The sequence below is a fragment of the Perognathus longimembris genome, chromosome 10 (genome assembly GCF_023159225.1).
Source record: "Perognathus longimembris pacificus isolate PPM17 chromosome 10, ASM2315922v1, whole genome shotgun sequence".
Taxonomy (NCBI): Eukaryota; Metazoa; Chordata; class Mammalia; order Rodentia; family Heteromyidae; genus Perognathus; species Perognathus longimembris.
The window spans coordinates 61,197,145-61,221,758 of NC_063170.1; the positions used below are offsets into that span (position 1 = coordinate 61,197,145).

The 24,614-nt window shown below is 37.4% G+C and overlaps 1 protein-coding gene across 1 annotated transcript in view; it reads right to left on the reverse strand.

The window, feature by feature from the left end:
• Positions 1–4,382: 4,382 nt before the first annotated feature.
• Cntn3 (contactin 3) overlaps positions 4,383–24,614 on the reverse strand; it is a 217,076-nt gene continuing 196,844 nt past the window's right edge. Inside the window, exons 19-22 of the mRNA XM_048354886.1 lie at positions 20,517–20,703; positions 7,886–7,998; positions 6,957–7,125; positions 4,383–4,770 (exon numbers count right to left, since the gene is read on the reverse strand). Of these exons, the coding sequence (XP_048210843.1) occupies positions 4,670–4,770; positions 6,957–7,125; positions 7,886–7,998; positions 20,517–20,703 (570 nt within the window). The 3' untranslated portion in view covers positions 4,383–4,669. The remainder of the gene's footprint in view (positions 4,771–6,956; positions 7,126–7,885; positions 7,999–20,516; positions 20,704–24,614) is intronic.

The following is a 24,614-nucleotide window of genomic DNA, read 5'->3' on the forward strand; positions in this document are numbered from 1 at the left end:
GTAAAGCAAGGTAAGTTAAATTAGGACACTGGGTTTAAATAACCAGAGCAGAAAAACTTAATAATTTAAATGAACTATAGTCCAATCGGCTTAAACATTTTCTTTCCAGAGAATAGTATAATTTACTAATTGCTAATTTCATAATTGCTGCTGTGGGCTTGTTTTGCTTCTAATATTTACTGAAGTATATCCAAATTACAATGAGTATCAGTACAATTTTCATATTTTATAAAGGGTAAAATACTTCAGAAATAGGAATTCAATTAAGATTAATTTTCCAAAAGAAAAGCTGGAATTGTAAGAATGACAGGACGGGGGGATTTTAATTGAAAAAGACAAACTATGACAACCCAGTCACTTTTGCATTTTCTTTGTGTCACTGTATTCTGCTGGATGGCTTTTACTGAAAGTGGTAAAATGGTAGAAAAGCAGCCCAAGCTATCTTCAAAAGACCTAGAAACTGTGTAATGAGCATGGATTCCCAGGTTTCCCAATTTGAATTATGACCAATAAAGAAGAGCAAAGTACTTTGTAAATTCCTATCTGGCATGTTTCCTAAGAATCTCTAATGTTCATGCATTTGCTTTCAAGAGGGATAAAAGAAGGGCTTCATTATCAGAGCTTATGGCTAGCCCTCCAACTGCCCTGAATCTAACTTCACTATGAACTCCATACAAGGACCCTGTGCAGTTTTCCAAATCTCTTACCCAGTGTCCTATGTACTGGGCTTAGCAATAGCTGTAATAGTGGTTCACACCTGCCATCCTCTAGACTCCGGAGGCAGAGACAAGGCTAGCCTGGGTAAATGCTCTGGAGATTTCATTTCTGTCATAATGGTGCGTGTCTGTCATCAGCTACCATGGACGAGTAAAGAGGAGGCTATCAGTCCAAGCTAGCCCAGGTGTAAATGTAAGACCTGTGTAACAGGTGAAAGCCTGTGCAAGCCTGTATAGCAGGCTTTCAAGGGTAGAATGCTTGCTTAAAAAGTGCAAGGACCTAAGTTCAAACTCCAGTACTGCTAAAAAAATGATTTAATAGATCCTAATAAATGAGGTTATAGTACATTAATTTTGCCAAAATAAATGATTAGCTTGAAATTTGGTACCTAAGATTTTATTTTGAACACTGCCAATGTCATTATTTCTATGAAAAAAAAATCTGATTACAGCAGAATTGCTTTACCTGATTATGTTAGGGAAACTTAGAATCCAAGCTTTGTTCTCAGCAAAATGTAATAAAAATATTAAAGCAGAACTACCTTCAGACATATGTCTTATTTTCCAGCACTATTATTCCCTACAGAAAGGAGAAGTAATGGCCAGAGCAAGACTCTTAAGAGTTACACCGTCCCTCACTTATTCCCTCCCAGCCCTGCATTCGATGTCACCAGTCTTCAGTCCATAAAGGAGGAAACTTCTGCACAGGGAAGTTTAGCTGTCACTCAAGACTTGAGGAGGGTAATTCTACTACGGTCTCCTTTCTGCAGAGAGGGGAAACTGAGGCTTAGAGAAGCACAGGAACTGAAGCAAGATCACAGGACCAGTAACTAGTGAGGATGCTACTAAGATGGAGGGCATATGGCTCAAATGTGACCTTGATATTGCTTCATCCATCATTTTGTTTTTGCGGGCATTGAGGTTGTAACTTGATCTCAGGGCCTCTTCCTTCCTTCGTGCTCTACCACGGGAGCCATAGCCCCAGCACTCTGCTAGGCACAAGTCTCGCCCACTAGGACAGATGGATGGCCAAATCTGGTTCTGTACATTCTCTAGGTTTTCCCATTTGATTAGGGAAATTATTGTGTCCATCAATCCCTTTAATGTGAAATCCCATACCAAACACACACACCACATACACACAAACCTTCACTCACAGAAAGATCATGCATGAAATTCTATAATCGTCTTCTTTATTTCTTCTACCTCTTCACAAATCCAGTTCTTAGGTAAGAAAGGGACTGACTTGCTAATTTTGTTCTCATTTTCCTTATGTCAAAAATAACATTTAAATGTGCTTACTAATTAAAAACAACATCATTTTCCAGTATATATTTCAAATATATAGACAATAATACACTACAAACATTACTAAAAATCAAGCCTTTAACACTGATATCAAGGAAGTCTATGAAGAATGTTGCAAAAAAATAATCAATTAAAAGAAACCACCTATGACAGCGGCTCATGCCTATAATCCTAATTACTCAGGAGCCTGAGATCTGAGGATTGTGGTTCAAAGGCATCCTGGGCAAGAAAATCCATGAGACTCTTATTTCCAATTAACCACCAGAAAAGTGGAAGGGGAGCTGTGACTCAATGTGGTAGAGCGCTCACCTTGAGCTAACAAAATGAGTTCAAGCCCCATGTCTGACAAAACTAAAAAAAACAAAACCAAACAAAAAAAATTACACTTGTTAAAAATGTGGGAATATATCCTAGCTTGGGACCAAATAAAGTTAGTAGCAAATGGGGATTAAAAGTCTATAAAGTGAAATTTCGGATTCATTTCTGTTTCTTTATACTGATGACAACACCTGTACTGTAGAGGTCATTGTTTTATGTTGCACATTTTACTGAGTCAGTAGGGCACAAAGATGCTTTTTTATATATTTTGTGAGGTGATGGAGAGTCTCAGTGCTGGCTGGGAAATGTAAGAAAGACCAGAACCAGTGTGATGGATGTAGCACTCCTCTGCCTTCCCTGGGGAGGTTCTCAGACTACACCACAATCAGTGTCACAGAAACAGTTGATTGATATAAATTTTATTTGAGTAATAGAAAATCATACATACAAATAACCATAGGATACACACACAGGGATTTAAAGATAAATTTTATACTTTTCAATATGAAACAATGTGCATATCTCATGGAGATAGAGTGCTAGAAATATCATCAAACGAGAACACAATCATCTTGGAAATGGTGGATATAGCAACAAATGAAAGGAACTACTAGGTAATAAAAAGATACAACTCCATTACATGTAAATTACAAATCTTGGAGAAAGTGTTTCCCCACTTTCCACCAGAAATAACAATGAGCATATGAAAGTTATTAGTCATTCAGATTGTATTTCTCAATATATACAGTATATACAGAACTTCCAGAGAAAGTTACAAAATGTTTCTTTTTTTATATAATGACTTTAACATAAATGAAATCTCTAAAGTGGTACTTAATGGGGGAGATCAGAATTTTGCTAATTTTTAATCTTCCTTGGTAGCTAAACCATTGGTTTGAAATTCTGATATGATCGGAAATATGAACAAGTTTCAGCGAAATGTGAAATTGGTACGAAAGAGGTAAAAAATTGATTTTGAATGTCTAACACTCAATCTGCCGATTTTCATGCACTCACTACACATTGCTATGCAGTCATATCTTCACCAATCTTTGAAAATCACATATTGAAAAACTGAGTCACACACTTCAAAGTCAGCAGTACTGCCATGGTTCTATTACAAATTTAACTAAGAACTAAAACATCTGCCTGACTCACTGAGATAGACAGTGAGGTTTCATTAAAAATCTATCACTGACATCAAGAGAGAAGAGAGAAAGAGAGAGAGAGAGAGCGCGCATGTGTGAGAGAGAAAATCCCCCTCCCAATGGAATCAGCAATTGGAAATGAATAATTGTGTGCCATGTGTTTAATATTTAGGTTGAGATTAAGGTCATTTCTTATTTTCTCCACTGAATTTTAATACAGTCTAAAAGTTTATTGTTCTCTGTAAAGGAAACATTTCTTTTTTGTTACACATATTTGAAATTTTGAGAAAGGATGTAATGCACTCATTCCAATTTTCTGTTTTTGAAGGAGGTAGGAGCATTGTTTTAGAGTATGGAATGCAAGTCTCAAACATGTGGTGGCGGGTCCTGAGACCTTTCTAGTCATCCAGGAAAGTCACGCCAAGATTTAGCATGGGGACACTGCATTTGAGGCAATAAAGCATGTTCCTCATTCCTTCTTTATCTGTTGACAATGACTTCAAGGTGTAGAGGCAGATCGGATGGCTACTACCTCCCTATTTTATAGATGAATAATTGAGAGGAACAATACAGCAACATGGTTTGCAAAGTCTCTTAACCATTTAAAGATATGCTAAACCAAACCTCCTTCTCTTAAGCACAAGAGCAGTATGTTCTAACACTCTTTGAAATCACATACCATTCTTTTCCCACAGGATAATTACTTAAATACATTTCCACCCTTGGGGAATTTAAATCACTATTTCAAAACCACACTGATTAAGTCTGACAATAATTCGTCATAATGGGAGAGAGAACATTAAGGTTATACAAGCTTTTTCAATGTATTAAAAACCGTGTGTGTGTGTGTGTGTGTGTGTGTGTGTGTGTGTGTATGTGTGTGTATCATTATCATAGGCAGTGCTTAAACTCATAATAAGAACATTTATATCAAAAGTCTGCAGTATGTAATAATGCAAATTCCTTTGGTTTATCAAGTAAATATTAAGGCATTTCAGATTCCTCTAAAAGGATTTACTGTTTTTTTTTATTATATTCATATTTTACCTATAATGAAGTAGAAAGTTCAAAACACAGAGTTGAAAAAAAAACCCATGCATAATCACTGTGTTTCAGGAAAGTACTCTTTTTGGGAGTTAAGCAATAAACTTTCCAGTATCTATTAAAAAAGGGTTAATATTACCACAAAGCATTTACAATAAAGAAGAGTACCATAGGAATATAACTTGACATAGGGTGGACAATCGAGATGGATGAAGTGGATCCTCGTGCGTCCATATCTGTCAAACATGATAAACACTTCATTAATAAGTATTGGACCAAATGTGACACAGCTACTAGATGCTGACTGTTCAACTCTCCTCCATAATCCTATCTTGAAATCCTGTTCCCCAATGGTGATGAAGTTCTGAATCTGCTAGCATCTCAATCTTGTACTTCCTACCTTCCAACTCTGCGACAAATAAATTTCTATAGTATGAAGACACCAAATCTATGTTATTCTTTGCAGCAGTCCAAATGGAGTGATACGGAAAAGGCAATGGTTCTCTGACATAAATCTAACTTAGGGCCACAAGTTATTAATTACTATTTAATTCTCAAGGTAGCATACGCTCAATGCCAAGAACACCTATAAAACGAGTGCTGTTTTGAGTGTTCATATGTGATTCCAGCCTTTGTTCCTTTGGTAGTAACTTTAACTGAGATTGGAAAAACAACTTAATCATTTTAAAAAACAATTATACTTGATCACAAACAATGGGTGGGATAATTTGGAAGCTTGATTAAAGAAAGCTTCAATGGGGGCTGGGATATGGCCTAGTGGCTAGAGTGCTTGCCTCCTATACATGAAGCCCTGGGTTCGATTCCCCAGCACCACATATACAGAAAACAGTCAGAAGTGGTGCTATGGCTGAAGTGGCAGAGTGCTAGCCTTGAGAAAAAGAAGCCAGGGAATAGTGCTCAGGCCCTGAGTCCAAGCCCCAGGACTAGCCAAAAAAAAAAAAAAAAAGAAAGCTTCAATGAATAAAGGGTTGGGGAAAATCTGCTCATTTCTATTTTATGCATTTATATTACTGTGCAGAGTATAAAACATCATCTTTTAAAAGAACAATCAGTAAAAGCTCTAGCCCTGTGCAGTCAGTAGTCTATGCAAGCTCAGCAAAACTGCAGAGTCAGGCATAAAGGCCATACTTGCCTCAGCAGGCTCAACCTGCTAACAATCATGTCTGACCCCGCAGAGGCCTAGAATTTATGTCAGTCAACAAGACCACTCATTACATTCTCATGTTAACCCAACAAGAGGCAAGATGCTAAATTTTTCATAACCTGTATTGATAATGATGATGATAAATTTAAGTTAACTCCTGTTTTGGTCTACTGAAGTGAATACAGTTTGAAAAGGATTTGTCGGTTCAAAGAGGTTTAACAAATGTTTATTGAAGACTTTAATTGTGAGATAAGTAGCTACCATTTTCTACCAAGAATGGCTTGGTTTGTTTGGCTTAAGTACGGCTCCCAGTGATTTGTGACCAAGAAAACAGTTTCGGAGTTAGTTTTCCAGGATTATAGATTAGGTTGATGTCAATAAATCGAAACAGGGAGCAAAGGGATTGAAGTCAGTTTGGATGCACAGGACAGAATATGAGGACAGGAAATACTCACAAAGGCTCTTTTGGGGCTGAAAACTCAAAACAGGGGATTAGAAAGTGAAGATAAAGTCTCTCCTACCATTGTTACTATGAAAATATTTATGCCAAACTCTTGTTTCCTTTATTTTGAAAGTGTAATTTCTGTAGAAAACAAGTTTCATCTATAGAGAGGAAAAGTGAGTATAAGCTCCTGAAATGAGGAATATACTTTTTCAAAAGGATCTTTTAATTTGATTCTTAAATGGCTTACGACCTTAATAATGTTCATTTTAGTACTGGATTAGTAAGTTTTATCTATAATTTCTAGGAGGCAAACAACTAGGATAGTAAGATCTAAATACTGTTTTTGAGACAGGATCTTTCTACTATATAGATCAAACTGATCTCAAACTTTCAATGCTCCTGATTCAGATTTCTGAGTTGGGATTACAGGAACAGAACATCATGTATTTGAGCCAGCAATATTTATTACCAGAAATCAGTGTCAGGGTTTCAAAGCAGCTTTGTGAAATGTCTAGAGAATTCTGTAATAGGTAATCTAAAGGCAAATTCAGGTGTTGCTCAGACTGAAGAAAATAATTCAAATAATAATTCAAATTGTTTCTCCATGTCTTCTGTTCTCGTCATCATCTTCTTGCTTTCCAACCACCAGTGGTGATTTCCTCCTATTGCTCTGGTGTTCAACCCTTCTCAGCACTCAGATGAAAGGTATGCTGGGAGAAAAGCAGGGAGGGGGGAGGGGCAGTGATCTACTCACTATGGGTATGCATAGCCCTCACATGAATGGTGGAAAAAAATGTGTTTAACCATCTTACTGGTTATTCTTGGAATCCTGATCTGCTCACTGCTGGTACCATCTCCTCCCTCCGTTGTGGCTTTAACTTCAATAATGTAGTCCTCTTTGATGGGCAGCAAAAGTTCTGCTGACGTTTTATTTGTGTTCAGCACTTGTATGTTACTCTGACTGCTAGTCCTATAGAAAACCTGAAATGCAGGAGCAGAGGACACACTTCTAAGAATGGCTGCTTTATTAGCTTCTCAAAACTCATCCCTGTGAAATTGTCTTGTGCTGTCTAGCTTTCTATATTCCTAAAACATAAACCATATTCCCAGCTCTGGCCCTAGGCCTGAGATTATAGATTAGCACAGAGTTCTATAACCTTGAAGTTGGAGTGAGTTTTCGCAGAAGAGCTGGGCAATAGTGGATATTGGTGAGGCTGAAGTACTCCCAGAGCCACCCTGTGTGGATCTTGGACGCTGATGGGAAAAATAAATCACAGAAAATAAGGCATGGTGGCTCACAGCCATAATCCTAGCTAATCTTCATGTGGAGATCAGAAGGATCATGATTTAAAACCAGTCCAGGGGCCTTCATTCCACCAAACAAGCTGGCTGTGGTGATGAATATCTGGAAACCCAGCTACAGGAGAGGCAGAAGTAGGAGGACCAAAACTATCTGAAGAAGAACTAAAGCAGAAGAGATCTGGTTCATACACCCAAATATCTGCCTAGAAAGCAGTTCCCTCAAGTTAAAACCCCACTACTCCAGACTACCAATCCCCCACCAGAAAAACATAAAAAGTAGATAACAGGGGAAAGATACCCTTTATCAGAAGCTTCAAACCTGTATCAAAATTAAGTGCAGAAACCATACCATAAGCATTAAAAAAAAATTTATCCTAGCCACCCTTGAACCATGTTGCCCAAAGCAGGGAAATAAAGTGTTATAAATGAACCCACTTACCTTATATCCTGTTACTTCTGATTCATTCTCCATTGCTCTCACTTGCTCCCAATTAAGTAATACTTTTGTGTCCGTAGCATTCCACACAACATTTCCTGGTGGCTGACTGGGAGCTGGAAATGCAAAGTGAGAAGTTAAAACCAAGTTGAGTACAGAGTAATATTTTACAGGGGCAGATAAATGGCGAACACAGGGGTGCTGTCAAAGTAGAACTCTTCAGTAATGCATCATGTACAGGTAGAACTAGAAAAAGTAACAGAATATTATTCTATTCTATTCTATTCTATTCTAATATATGTGTTGGTACTGGGGCTTGAACTCAGAGCCTGGTTGCTGCTCCTCAGTTTTCTGGTTTAATGCTTGTGCTATACCACATGAGCCATGGCTCCACTTCTGGCTTTTTGATGGTTCATTGAAGATAGGACTCTCACAGACTTTTATGCTTATGCTGACTTTGAACCACAATCCTCATCTTGCTTAGGCTCCTTAGTAGCTAGGAGTTCATTTTGATAAGTATTTTATATGATCTTATGCACATAGCTAGCTATTGAACCTTTGAGACACTCTCCTAAGAATATCCTCCTTTAATCACACTATGCGAATTAAAAGGGTATTTCCTCCTCAATTGTGAGAAAAATCCAGCTTATCCCATTCATCACAGTGTTTGGGTCAGTTTGCACCCATAACATTTCAGGTCCCCTTGAAAACATTGCTAGAGAAGGGAAGGCACCCAGAGTACTGGGCAGTGTGGCTTGTCCTGACTCCTACCGAGGCTGGGACACATTGCCAAAGGAGCAGATTCAAGTTGCATAAAATGGAAGTGTGGCTGATTTTAAAGCCAGTCTTCAATGATGAAATGAGCAAAAATGGGAGGCAATCAAAACTAAGGCTTACCGAGATTTATTTTCATGAAGGATCAAGCTACACACATTGAAAGATTGCCGCAGTGAGTCCATATTTTAAAGTCTCCGTTTTCCCAGTTTAAATCAATTTTTGAGAAAAATTGGGCAAAAACACTAGAAAGCTAATGAGAATTACAGGACAGAATTAATGAAACACGCTGGAGCTTATGAATTGGATGCATAGCTTAGCTCTCTCTGGTGAATACCAGACAGGAAACTCATGTGGGAAGTGAGGAAGAGGGTGGGATGGTTGGTGGTCAATGCCATTTGTTAATATCAACATAGATGGGACACAGGATATTTACTTCATCAATGATTGCAAAGCAACCAACATACTACTCATTTGTCAACAGCACCACTTCTCCAAACAGTGCTGGCATAGATTGCTAAGTCTAGATTTTGGCACAGGATGTGATTTGGTGAACTGAATTTTTAATGAGAAAATCATATAAAAGATTGTCTCTCTAGAAGAATTTCCAAATCTTATCGACTTACACCATGAGGGAAATTCAGCCAGACTTAACGATGGGAAAATAACATCAAACAAGGAGTTCTGGTGTTTACTGTACCCTCAACATGATTCTATGTTGCCTTGAAATGTGTCTATCTGATGGTAACAATGAGTTTAGGTCAGCTAAGACTGTGATTAAAATAGAAGAAAGGAAGAATAATGGCAGGTGCTCAGGGGTGAACTACTAATGAACACCTTTGCATGCTCAGCACATGACAGGAAAACATACTTGTTAGTGCTGTTCCCCAGTCTGTGATTCCCTAAGGCTGACAGCAATCAGTATAAAGAACAGATTTGCCTGGGTGCTGGAGGCTCACACCTGTCATCCCAGCTAGTGGAGAGGCTGAAATCTGAGGATCATGGTTCAAAGCCATTCCAGGCAGGAAAGTCCATGAGACTCTTTTTTAAAATTTCTATATTGGGCTGGGGATATAGCCTAGTGGCAAGAGTGCCTGCCTCGGATACACGAGGCCCTAGGTTCGATTCCCCAGCACCACATATACAGAAAACGGCCAGAAGCGGTGCTGTGGCTCAAGTGGCAGAGTGCTAGCCTTGAGCGGGAAGAAGCCAGGGACAGTGCTCAGGCCCTGAGTCCAAGGCCCAGGACTGGCCAAAAAAAAAAAAAAATTTCTATATTGTCAAAATGAAGTACAGAGGGGTTACAGTTTCATATGTAAGCCAGTGAGTACATCCGTGAGACTTATCTCCAAAGATCCACCAGAAAACTGGAAGTGGAGCTGTGGCTCAAAGTGGTAGAGCACTAGCCTTGAGCAAAGAGCTCAGGGATAACTGGCAGGCCCTGAGTTCAAGCCCCCGTGATTGCCCCCCCCCCAAAAAAGAACAGGTTTGCTTGGGCATAGTTTAGATAATATACTTTAGCAGGGTATGTTTTGCCAGAAAATGTGTGCTTAGAGGTGAGAGAAAGTTGGAGTTTCAGCACCAGGCTTGCAGAAGTAATGACTATAAATTGAGGTTTATCTTGTCCAAGTCCCCAAATAGATGACTTCAGTCAGAAATGAATGCTTTTTGTAACGACATAAAGAAAAACAAACCAGGAAATAGGAAAGCAAAGGAAAAATAAAAGAAGTTTGCTTTATGCCTGATTGCTCTTCTGGAATTATATCATTTTTCTCAGATAGCCAGGTATCATTTTTGTTACTCTGTTTTTAAAAACTGTCATAACAATCCCCCCAAACATCCATTTTAGTCTCAGTCCAAGAAATTTTATTCACACAATAATGACCTTGATATGCTTACTTACATTTTAGCATTATTCTATAGGACAAATGAAGTGAATATTTCCCCTTAACTATTAAAAAATCATTAAGATGTTTGTGAGTCATTTTAATAATTATCTGTCTTAATAGCACTGGTAAGAAAAACACCATCTGGGTAATGCTGGCTCAGGTAAAACTTTGTTCCATGTTCAAGATTCCCTGTTAGCAACTAGTGCTTAGCATACATTTCCAATATGAAATGTATGCAGAAAATGCTTTTACATAATAAACTCAATCCTCGGTACCTTGCATTGCACTAAGGGGTCACCTGGACTTAGCAAGTTATGAAAGAAGTTTCATACTCATGTTCATAGAAGCATTATTATACTAGCCAAAAAAGTGGATACAAACCAAGTTTAAATATCCATCACCAGATGACTAGCTAGCAAAACATGGTCTATATATGGAACAGAATATTGTTCAGCCTTAGAAATGGAATTCTCACACTGACAATCACTAAAATACAAATACCGTAGCATTCCACTGTAGAAGATACCTGGAGTGATGGGATTCAGAGACACAGAGTCGAATGGTGGCCATTACGGTAGAGGGGAATGAGGAGCTTGTTCAATGGTATAGAGCCTCAGGGGGAAAGACTTCTTGTTCAGCAGCGTCAATGGACTTGACAGTATTGAAGCAGCCATTTAAAAAGGGTAAAGATGGTAAATGTGAATCTGTGTAATTTCCTACAATTATAGTTTTGCTGTGGTTGTTGTTTGAGTCAGGTTTCCACTATGTAGCAGAGATTGAACTCAAATTTGTGATCATCCTGCCTCAGTTATCTTGGTGCTGGGATTATAGAGGTGTACTTGGCTACCTAATTTTTCTTTTAAACTTCCTAAGACCCACAACAACTGAGAGGTCAACTGTAGAGGCACAAGAGGCTCCATCGGACTCTTCTGATGTTCAGAAACATTGCTTCTGTCAGTGTCTTACTTCTGTTTAGCCCAATGGGTAAGAGCCAGTTAGTAGAATATCTTCTAGGACTTTTCACATTGCATTCTATGCTACATCTAAGTACAACCAAGACCAAGCTGACTGAGTTCCAAACTCTTGAACCTAACTTGATATCTGGCCTACAGTTTGAAATACTTGGAAATAATTGTTCTACAGAAATTTATCCTCTATACGAGCAACTATATTTTTATCATATGCTAAAAAAAGAGAACAGTGACCCCAAAGTTACTTAGTACATGAGATTTATAGCCTAACATTAATAATCTATGCCATTACATAAATAATTTTAAATGTTATATAACAGAGATGGCATTGTAGCAAAATAGTCTTTGTTGACTCCCTTTCCCCTTTCCTTTCTTTACCATTTTTTCCTTTCCTTCTCTTCCCATCCACTCTTTCCCTTCCACTTCCCCATTATCTTTTCTCTTGTCCTTCCTTCTTCTTTCCTCTCATTTCCTCACATCCATCTCCTTTCCCTCCCCCCTCCCTTTCTCTTCCTCAGGTCCTCTCTTCCTCTTTCTTTCATATATATATATATGTATATACATGTATATACATGTATATATACATATGTATATATGTATATATATGTATACGTATATGTATATATACGTATACATATGTATATATGTATATACATATATATATATATACATGCATGTGTATGTGTGTGTATGTCAGTACTGGGATTTCCTCTCAAGCCTCATGCTTGCCAGGCTGAGATAATATTTTTGAGTCATGCTGCCAACCCTGCTTTTCTAAGGTTATTTTTCAGATAGGGTTGTCTTCATGCCAGGCCCACCTGAGCTTTGATCCTCTTACATTTAGACTTTCCATCTTTGCTGGATCACAGATGAATGCTAACCTGTCTGGTTTTCCCCTATGGAGACAGTCTCTCAAACTTTTCTTCCCCAGTTGGTTTTGTACAAAAAACATTCTAACTTCAGACTTTATGTGATATGGTGCCCAGCTATGGTCTGGACTCTAGCAAAGTGTTCTGCAAAGGCTGGCCTCAAACCTCTAATTCTTACCCTTCCAAGTTGCCAGGATTATAGTATTTAGGCATTATCAGGTTTTAAGTGCTCATTCTTGGTTTGTTTGAGACTCTTCAAGATCACCTTCATGGCTTTCACTTGGCCAGTGCCTGCCTGTATATGTGTGTTCACTGTGATGTTAGGATGACTGGATAAAATTGAGAATATATTTATCAGCAGCAAATGCCAAAATAAATTATGACCTATTGTCATATGATTATCCCAATAAAATATCATGTACATGGTTATGATATAGAAGTAACTATATTTAACAAAACCTATTGTGGGGGCTGGGAATATGGCCTAGTGGCAAGAGTGCTTGCCTTGTATACATGAAGCCCTGGGTTCGATTCCTCAGTACCACATATATAGAAAATGGCCAGAAGTGGTGCTGTGGCTCAAGTGGCAGAGTGCTAGCCTTGAGCAAAAAGAAGCCAGGGACAGTGCTTAGGCCCTGAGTTCAAAGCCCAGGACTGGCCAAAAAAAAAAAAAAAAAAAAACTATTGTGTAAGAGAATTAATCTACAGAATGTAAGTCTGGAAACAGATAAATAATATATTAATAGTGAATTTTTATGATTGCATTCATGGGTGCCAGGATTATGAATGAGTTTTTTAACTTCTTTCTCAAATTTTGTACAGGAGATGTTTTCACACACACACACACACACACACACACACACACACACATACACACATAATTTCCTGGAAAAACACTATTGCATGGCATTCTCAAGGGTGAAGCTCTGTCTCTGTAGTGGTAAGAGCAAAGCACGAAACTTTGAAAATATGAAACTTGCAGAACATATGCTTGCTGTGATTAATTATACAAAACTCAGTATGTTTCTTGACTCTGTGCCTTAGCTACTGGATGGTAATAAGATGACTTTCATGGAAGTCAATGTTATCACCAGTAGCTGAAAAGTACAAATTTCACTTGGACACTACTTGAGATGATCAACATTTTGACTAAGTTGTAATAATCAAATAACCACAAGACACTCTCTATTTAATGATGAGAGAAATTGTCTTGGAATCTTTGTAACAAGTACAAATGTAGTTAATGTTTCATGTTACAGGAAATTGACTAAATACTTCAAAATACAACACAAATATCCACTCTTTGACTTATCCAAACACAGAAAAGATTGGCTCTGAGATTCAACCCTGTAACACCAAGTAAAGTCTTCCTTTGTTTTTCATGCCAATGATTTCCATGACCAAATGTTCTCTTTCCTTAGATTATAATAACAAAAACAGGACATTTACCATGTTCTAGAAGATTCCAGGGGGCAAATAAGATAGATTTTTAAAAGCAGTTCTACAGGTCTTATAAAATAAAGTTCATGTAGTATAAAAACTTGGCTAGAAGATTGGCTTGAGTCTCTATTTGTGGAAACTTCCTGTGTGAACTCTAGCAAAGTTCAATAATGAATTTTTATCTTTCTTCCATATTTACTGAATAGGTAATAAGTTGGTTGATGCCAGTAATAACTACAAAGAAGCACTAGTAAACCCAAGGATGCCTTTCAAGATGCAAAGTGGCGATGGAAGATTTGTGGCATGGCACAGAAAAAAACCTCAACTGACATTTAATCATGTAGAGTGAAATACCTGTTTTATCTTAGTAGTTTGTAGAGAAAGGTGGATTCTGGGACTGTCTCATTTTTAATATCACTTCAGTGCTTACATCAAAAACCAGGAGCAAACCCAACATAATCACAGAGATTGCAAGTATCTAAGAGAGTGGTTGGCAGATATTTCACAGTACTAGTTCTTATTGTTAAACACTGTGTGAAAACTTCTTATAACAATGACACTGTTTCTCTGGCCCCATACAAAGTTAGCTTCTTTTTTAATCCTAGATCTGCTAAAGATATTAAAATTAGTTTTAAATGAAAAATATTAAGTGCATATCAGTAGAGAGTAACTGCATAAGTGGCGAAATAAGGTAAATTACAAATAAAACATCTAGACATCTTGCATTACACTAAGCCACACATGAAAGTGGATGAGTATATAATTAAATTGTATATTTGAAAATTTTACAATTTCTAAACAAGGTATCAGGCAGAAATATTCACTTTATTAATAACGGATGAGATATTCACTCATTGTTTAGTGCTGTTTTATTTATATTTCATTTTCACTTTTGGAGGACATATTTAATTGGCTTCCTTAAATTGATTTTGGCTTAACTTCCATGGATGAACTTTCCATTTGGAAAAGCAAGACATCAAATGTGAAGACTGACTGTACCACTCAATATTATACAATTTTCTCAAGTGGACATTCATGTGCCATAATAAGGCAGAAAAGAAAGGTACTCTTGGTCTACTGGGGTCTGCACATGTGATTCAAAACAAGCCAAGAAGTCTTTCCTAACTGATCACCATTGTTTCTCATATGGACCTTAGCCTGAGAAGAGCCAATGAGAAACCAACTTAGTTTCGAGTATAATAACTGTCACTGTGAAGATGCCAACATCCCCTGAATTTTTGACTGACAGAAAATAGCCATTGAAGTACTGTGGCAATTTTGCTACTCTGAATGGAGAACTAGGTTAAAATGATACAGAAAACCAAGAGACGAGATGGAGATGGTCACTATTTGCCTAAAAATACTTTCTGAACGCACAACTGATTAGACAATGGAGATAGAATTCAACAACAGTATACCAGTGATAAAACCAGATAAAAATCTCTTCTCTGAACTGCCATACCATTTGAAGCTGTTGGGAAGACAGTAATACAATGAATGAAGACAACAGTGTGTGTGTGTGTGTGGTGCCTCTTAGGAATACAAGAATAGAGTAGGAAGGGAGATAGGGGTTTCCAGGAGATGTAGGAATACAATTAAAAAAATTCAAATACAATGAGATTGTATTTGAATGAAGACCTAGAGGTGAGGAAGTCATCATATATGTGTACTTATGTATAGATATACACATAGCATATATATGAATTTATCAACATGTACCTATATATATTACATATATGTATATATCAATTATGCATGTATCTGTATAAGTGCAGCTATATATGTATATATACATATATGTATATATGTATACATATATATATATGCATGTGTGCATATATACATACATTCACACACACACATACACACACTCACTCTGAATGGTGCTCAGGACCACTCTGGTGTGAAGAAGGAATGCAGGGAACAGTCTAGTGAGTGTTCACAATCCTGATCCACCAGAGAGACGTAAGCAGCTAGAAGTGGCAATTTCTTGATAAATTCAGAAGCCAGATTCTGGACCAGTTGTTGGTCTGAGTGAAAGAGAAGATTGAAGGGTAACTCTGAGCTATGGGGCCTGAAACAGTGGGGTTCAAGGTGAGGAAATGGAAGATATTATAGAAGAGATAGGTTTTAGATAGTTGGAGGGTATGATTAGGATCTTAATTTTAGAAATAAGCAGTTTAAAGTTGGGATCTGGTGGCTCAGGCCTGTAATTCCAGCTTCTTAGGAGGCTGAGATTTGAGGACTGCAGTTCAAAGCCAGTCCAGACAGGAATCCATGAGACTCATAACCAATTAACCACAAAAATGTGGGAAGGCCAGGACTGGAGCTATGGCTAAAGTGATAGAGCACTAGCCTTCAGGAAAAACCCTACATGATAGTACACTGGCCCTGCATTCAAGCCCCATTGTCAGCACACACATGCACAAACAATAAACCCCACATACACAAGCAATAAACAGCAAGCAACAAAAACCCAGAAATACTCATTTTGAGTTGAGTTCGTGTTGTTCCTCAATAATGAGGATATTATTTTTATGCTTGGTTTCAGTTTAAGTGATAGCCCAAACTGCCATTTGAATTTTTAGTTACACAAAACAGAGTATTTTTCTTCCATATTCTTTCTGGAAAACTCTGGATGCAAAGCCATCGATACATTTCCTTTTGGAAATCAGCAGATTTCATCACTGGCAACCAATCTTTATCAGGCAAATTAGATGGATGATATTTTTAAGGATTAGCTATCTGACAGAAACCCGTCTTTGATTTCTGTTAATTGAGAATTGCTTGTAGGAAGTGCACATATTGGAATATAAAAAATTAAGTGTTTAATGGAAACTACAGTACTTGACTGAGAATCTTTGGGTTATTTTGCATTTAATCACAAATCACCACCTCCAGTCAGTACTGATAGAAAGCTTTGCATAAATCTGGCTATGAAGATGTGAATCACAGGTTTTCAGCAAGATGGTTTAAGATGACAGGATGGATTTTGAGTTCACACTGTGCAGTCAAGAGAAAATATAGTTAATGAATAGATCTTCAAGCTGGCATGTTTCTTTAGGTTTAGTTTACCCATTCAGTCATTCACTCAGCTTTTATGGAGTGGTTTCCATGTATTGGGAATGGGCTGGGCCATATAAGGAAGAAAAGGCCTTTTCCTGAGTAAAGTTCACAAACCAGAGGCTGAAACAGGTAGCAATTACCAAAAACTCTTGGTTCTTTAACCCTAGGAATACAGATAATTCTCTCAAAGTGATCATCACAAGAACCTTACCAAAACTCTTAAATATAATTTGGAGACAAAACCACATCCTAGGTTAGGGTGATTATTAAAAGTCATTTGTAATAATTTTTAAAATTATAGCCTTAAAAGCTTCCATTTTACTTCTAGTTTGATATACATATTTGAGAAACTATTAATAATTTTAAAATTAGCACATGATCATTCTAGACAAATTTAAGGTGATGAAACATTTTAATGATCCATATGAATTTCTCACTAACTGTAAAAAAAAAAAACAACCTTTATCTTATCATTGACAGATCAATGTGCAGAACCTAGATGAACCACATGAGGAGAGTACATTAAGTCCAAGATTTTTTTTATGTACTATAGTTGTTGAAATTCTATCAAATTACAGCCCCTGTCGGCATGAAAGAACTATCTTTGTACACCTTACTTAGTCCCCAATCACAAGAGCTAAATCACAAGAAATACTGGCATTAAATAAGTCGTCAAGATTTTGCTTATGTGGTTTCTTGAGAATGTAACAGTGGTTAAAACTATGCCGGTATTTGGATGACTTCAATGTTACTGGCTTTGACATCTCTGTAAAGTTCTATAACCTTCATGGCCTCAGCCTTTTCATCTCTAAAGTGAGGATGCTAATAGCTTCCAGCCATGATGTTGCTGTGAGAATTAAGAATCAATACATAAAAAGGGCTTACAACCATGGCTGGAAATTACTCACTGGCTGGCCATTAATATCCTAATTATCATCATCATCATTGTTATATGCAAATTTCTACTTTAGATTCAGTATTTATATGCTATCTCTAAGTTATAAAAGAGTTTTGCTTAAAAAAATTTTTTGCTTCATTCATTGCATGTTATCATTATATCCCCATTGTCCTATAACTGGTTGCTCCCTACTTTTTTTTTCTTTGCCAGTCCTGGGCCTTGGACTCAGGGCCTGAGCACTGTCCCTGGCTTCTTTTTGCTCAAGGCTAGCACTCTGCCACTTGAGCCACAGTGCCACTCCTGGCCGTTTTCTGTGTATGTGGTGCTGGGGAACTGAACCCAGGGCTTCAGGTATACGAGGCAAGCACTCTTGCCACTAGGCCATATTCCCAGCCTGCTCCCTACTTTTGGTCTTCCCAATTCACTAGGTCCTTCTGAGGCTACTATGATGTCTTGCAACCACGGCTCAATCGATTGCATTGATTGTTATGTCAGAATAAATAGACACATTTGTTTGCTTTTTTTTTTTTGGCACAGGTCCTGGGGCTTGAACTCAGAGCTTGAACACTGTTCTTGAGCTTCTTTTGGCTCAAAGCTAGTGCGCTATCACTTGAGCCACAGCTTTACTTCTGACTTTTTGAGTATTTTTTTGGAGGTGAGTGTCACAGTCTTTCCTGCCTGAACTGGCTTGAAACTAGGATCCTCAGATCTCTGCCTCCTGAGTACCTTGGATTATGGCTGTGAGCCACCAGTACCTGGCTTGTATATATATATTGCACTCAGAATTGTCCATAAGGCTATGATTTGAATTTACAAGTGATGATATATATTTAAGCTTTTATAATTCAAAAATACTACTGGGGGAGCAAATAATATTTAGTGAAAAGTTGTAAATATAGAATATTTATGTGGTTCCAAATCAATATACTCCATGATTTAACAGCAACTATATGTTATACATAAAAGTTTGGGTCAGAATTCCCATAATAATTAGGTAAAGATAATGTTAAATCCTCATACTAGTAGGTTGCTTACAAACAGATGTTTTTAAGGGATTAAAGTCTTTCCCTGATGAACCATTGCTCTGCAAAGCTCATTTAACTAACAAGTTGTTAGCCACACATTTTTTCCCCTGTATATAATTCAGAGATAAAAATGCAAAACTCCCAATTAATTAGCATTGGTTAACATCTCAAGCAGTAGGCTTTTATCTATGTTTTAAACTATCAATAGCAAAGTCCCATCACATTCCATTTTCTAATATTGGAGTTCATTGCACTTTCAGCCACTAAGTATAGGCTCTCAAACAAATTTGGACATGATACAGGCACGCATAAATGCATTAATGTGATTAAAAATCAAGCATAATGGTAGTCTATTCCTACATAAAGCAAGTTAATCATGCATATTTTGAAAATGACTTAAGAAAGTAACTATCTGCAGCCCTGAATGTCAATCAACATGCTAAAGCTACCTATGCGTCATTTTCCCTCACCTTTGCAATGGAAACTGGGAGGGAATGAGCACAGAGTACTTGCGATATGGAATACTGTCAGTCACCATCAGCTACGAAGACCACAATAACAACTCAAAGGCTCACGTTGTTGGAATGCAGTAATACAATACAATACAATACAATGCAATGCTATCAATTTAACTAAAATATTTGTGGGACACTCCAAAATACCTATCGCTGATTGTTTTGTAGGCTCACTAACTTCTCAGTACAGCTTATGAATTTACTTGCCAACTACAGACATAATAAATATTCAGAGACTTACAAGGTAACATTGACTTCTCTGGTTAATATTTTAAAGTATCCATGTGGACCATAGTTTTTGATGATCACTTTTTTTTTTTTTTTTTGGTCAGTCCTGGGCCTTGGACTCAGGGCCTGAGCACTGTCCCTGGCTTCCTTTTTGCTCAAGGCTAGCACTCTGCCACTTGAGCCACAGTGCCACTTCTGGCCGTTTTCTGTATATGTGGTGCTGGGGAATCAAACCCAGGGCCTCATGTATACGAGGCAAGCTCTCTCGCCACTAGGCCATATCCCCAGCCCCTTGATGATCACTTTTTAACACATTGCATCTTTTAAATAATATAAGAAGAGAAAGAGAATAGAAAAAAACCCTATTCTATATTCTTTTTTTTCTTTCTTTTATTTTGGCTACTCATGGGGCTTGGGACTCAGGGCCTGAGCACTGTCCCTGGCTTCTCTTTGCTCAAGGCTAGCACTCTACCTTTTGAGCCACAGCGCCACTTCTGGCTTTTTCTGTTTATGTGGTGCTGAAGAATAGAACCCAGGGCTTCCTGCATGCTAGGCAAGCACTCTACCATTAAGCAACATTACCAGCCCCCATATTCTATATTCTTTGTTGTTAATTTTGGCTTACTGATGCTTATCAATAGCCTCCAAGCTCTGGGGAACTAATAATTCATGCAATTAAGACCAACTAAGCCATTCACATTTTTCAAAACAACTACATGTTGATTTTTTTTGAAGGAATCATTTATTCATCTTTGCATGGAAGGCTGTAGCTAAAATGAAAGATTTAGGGCAATCCTAGAGATTGATATGTAGAGCCCTGGGTTTGTGTTTTGGTGGTAGGTTTATATCATTCCATGGGACTAATGAATTGAGTTACCCATTTCAAATGATAAAGGAGGCTCTTGTTCTTAAAATAGGCTATTTTCTTTGATATTCGAAACAATGGGAAATGTACATACGAGTTTTCTTGGTGGTTGCATTAACTGCGTCACTGAAGGGGCCCGTCCCTGCACTGTTGTAAGCCCTGACAGCTGTGTAGTACACCAGATTGCTCTTCAGGCCCCGGAGCCTGGCTGATGTCTCATTTCCTGTCACTTTTATCTTGCTGGATGATTCTTCTTCTCCTCCATTATTCCAGTACCGCACCTAGTAGACAGCAGACATAAAACATGCAAGGGGTGAACAAAATACTACCTTTGTCCAAATTCAGTGGTTTCATCAAAATGAGTACCGCACTTTGTTTTCTTCTCTGTTGGACAAATATTTCCAGAGACCATGTTTCTGCATTAGACTCTGCATCGTAGCAATGAACATACAGAAATGGGACCAAAATCGAAATAGATAATAAAAACAAATAAAGCAGACGTATTCAAAGTGCTGAGTATAACAAGTGCCTGTGCTTGGAGAAAGGAAGGGGAAAGGTATATATTTAACTGAGACATGTGTTCCTCTTTCTCAGTCCTTGACTAGCCCAACAAAGCTCATGGCCAGAATGCTAGCAGCCATGCATGAGATCTATGGGCAGTGGAAGTCCCTCCTTTCCTTTGTGAAGAAAATGAACTGTTAAAAACCACCAGAAAGTTACAGGCCATTGAATTGTTCAGCAGTGATAGTCAAACATCAAGACACCAACTTGCGTATACTATGCTGTAGTAGAGAACTGGAAGCCAGTAAAAACAGTTGATTTTAATATAAATAGATAGCCTAATATTTCACATATAGTTCATTATTCTTTGTTGTGAAAAAATCTAGACTTACCATAAAGGTCTATGCACAAATGGTTTAAGGTACAAAAGTAAGATACAGACAATACACAGGAAAAAGGAGAAATCAAGTAGAAAAATAAAAATGTGTGCTTACTATATAAATTTTGCTATGTGTTGTTAGAAAGTATGGATTCCCAATAAAATCCCTCCCTGCCCCCCACACCATTAACAATGAAACACAAGCCAATGAAAGGCTCATGCAAAATATATTCCTTATATGGGAACAAGATCAGTTACTATCACGTGATCAATAGAGCTGGCACCAAACAGGTAATGCACAGGTAAACAGACTGGGTAGGGACTGAAAACATAGGCACAGTTTGTCATTTTGTAAAGGATATTATTTTTTCTCCTGTCTTTCTTGTAATATCAATCTTTCTTATACTGCCTTATATTTTGTATACTTTCCATAGCCAAATATGAAAACAGAATAGTTTTGATAGTTTATACAATGAAATGTCAGTTTGAAGACAATAAAAATGGTAACAGCATCTCAGTGCCCGGATTCTGTATAAAATGAGCACTTGGGGGATCTGGGCAAGATGGATGGAGAAGACTCATCTTAACGAAGGACCTGGTATGTTTCATGTCTATGATCTAGGCAGAGGTCAGTAAGATGGATCGTTGAAGGGCAGGGCAGACAAAGCTAAGTTCAAAAGACTCTATCTCAACAGAAAGTACTTGGGTAAAGTGGGGCACATCTGCAATACTATCTATGGCAAGATGAATAATTGGGAGGATTGTGGTCTAGGCAGCTGGAGATATGGGCTGGGGTATATGGCTCACTGCCTAGCAAACACAAAGCTCTGAGTTCAAACCTTAGATTCACCAAAATGATGACGATGAGGTGGAGGCAGAGAAGGAGGAGGAGGACGAGGACGAGGAGGACGAGGAGGAGGAGGAGGAGGAGGAGGAGGAGGATGGTAATGGAGTTCACACTTAGCTCTAACTGATACGAGAAAGCAGACCTGATACTTAAAAATCTTTTGTTTTGTTTTAAGAAAGCAAAGCAAATCTTCATTTGACATGCTCCAGATGTAGAGCTGGCTCCATTTTTTAAAGACACGGTGTGGATCAGTAAGAGTGATGTGCTTATGGTTTGCATAAGATAAGTGTCTTCGGTTCTTTGAGCAAATACATTAGACAATGATGCTGCTTTTTAAAAATGGGCAGCTATAAAATAGTCTCTTGAAAACTAACAGTGCAATGTAAATCTTAGATTTTTCAATAGTGATTCCAAATCAGCCAAGTAAATATTCTACAGGATCGATATTTTTCATATGTTGTGTATATGTAGCGTTATAACCCCCTTAAAGTCACACAAAACCTGTTTTAATATAAGTAGCTATCTCTTGGAAAGGAGTTATTAGGTTTCATAAGAATCTCAAAAGGAGAATGCAGACTAGAGGAAATCATGACTTCCGTTATAATGCCACAGGTAAGGCTCTGTTAAAAAATAATAACAGCTTGTATACATTCTAAATTCACCAAACTTAATGTTTTGTTATGTTTAGCTGATTCTAAAATGATAAGATACTCGGCTTGCCCTAGAGATCACTGTTTAGTTATTTAGTAAGAATGACACATAATCAATAATTATAATAAAGTGTTATAGACAGACTGAAGACCTGCATCCTGAAATATGATCTAGACTGGGGAAAAACATATGTATCTGAGCTATAGTAATCTTCATTTATCAATAGATAAGATAGTAGACTGAAGGAAAAGCTAGGTCAATTCTATCCAGATGATCCTGTTTAGGACTCTTGTTAGTTTCCAATCCATTCTTTGTCTCATACATGAAGGTACTTCAATATAAGTTGCCGAAGAAAAATGTTCTTTAGGGGACTGATTTAAAGAAGAAATAAAAACAATTCATAATCGGCAGGTGGAATCTCTTTCACAAATCCATTTATAGGAAAGTACTTGAAAATTCTTGATAGTACATTTTAAAGAACTTTAACTAAACTGTTTGTATCAGAAAAAAGATTAATTTTTAGACCCAAGTTTCTGATAAATATTAGAAAGATTTAGATTTAGAGAAAATGTGTGCTGAAAGTATTAGTGAAAACCTATTATGCAAATCTTCCTAAACAGCTTTACTTTTAAAAATGAATAAGCATACAAACAACTAAAACATAAAGAAACAATGCATTGTAATAATGACAACTTCTTGTTCCTATTCACCATATTCTATAAAATTTTGCTTAACAATGTTTATGTGAGGTAGATTATAGGGTAAAAGGAAAAAAGAAAAATAAGCACTCTATTTTTTTCTTTCAGCTGTGTTTTAGATTTAAATAGCAAAAGTACTTCAACTGAGAGAATAGGATATCTCTATGCTGATTTCGATTTTATAGGCATATGATAATACAGGGACAAAGGAAAAGAAATGTCTATGGCTGAAGGAATAAACTTTGGAAATGTAATTGTGCAGAAGAGTTCATGTAAAGTTGCCAGAAGTTGCCAGAATGTGAAGGTGACATCTACAAATGATGAACAGTGATAGAAATAACACAAAGCACACAAAGAGCTCCAATTACAAGGACAGAGGATTTCACCAGTGGGAGAATAGCTACACACACACACACACACACACACACACACACATATAATTTGTTTTGTTGATTGTGGAGCTTGAACTCTGGGGCCTGGGCACTGTCCCTGAGCTCTTCAGATCAAGGCTAGTGCTCTACCACTTGATCTACAGAACCACTCCTGGTTTTCTGGTGGTTAATTGGAGATAAGAGTCTCACGGACTTTCTTGCCCAGGTTGGCTTTGAACCATGATCCTCAGGTCTCAGCCTCCTGAGTAGCTAGGATTACAGGTGTGAGCCACCTGCGCCCAGCTGAAATTATTATATTTAAAATGTCAAAAGTTTACTTTAAAATGGGACTGAATCCAACATACACGAATGAGAGATAAATGAGACCAGACTGATTTGAGAAATAACAATAAGTCTTAGACTTGAAATAATTATTTAAATTAATAAAAAATCACGGTTAAGAACTAAGCTGAAGACTAACAATGGAAAGGCAAATTAATTAGGTCATAACACACAACATTGAAAGAAAATATTAAAAGTTGTGAGAGCAAAGTTAAATGACACTGCAAATAATAGCTTCAATTAGAGTGCCTGCAAAACAACACTGAAAAGGAAAATGCATGATAATTTTGCAGAACTAAAGAAATACAGACATGAGTGTGCAATAAATATAGTCAGAGTTAATGCTGGAAAAATTAAATGGTAAAACCACTCCAAAGGTAAGGGAGATTGAATTGTGGAGTCT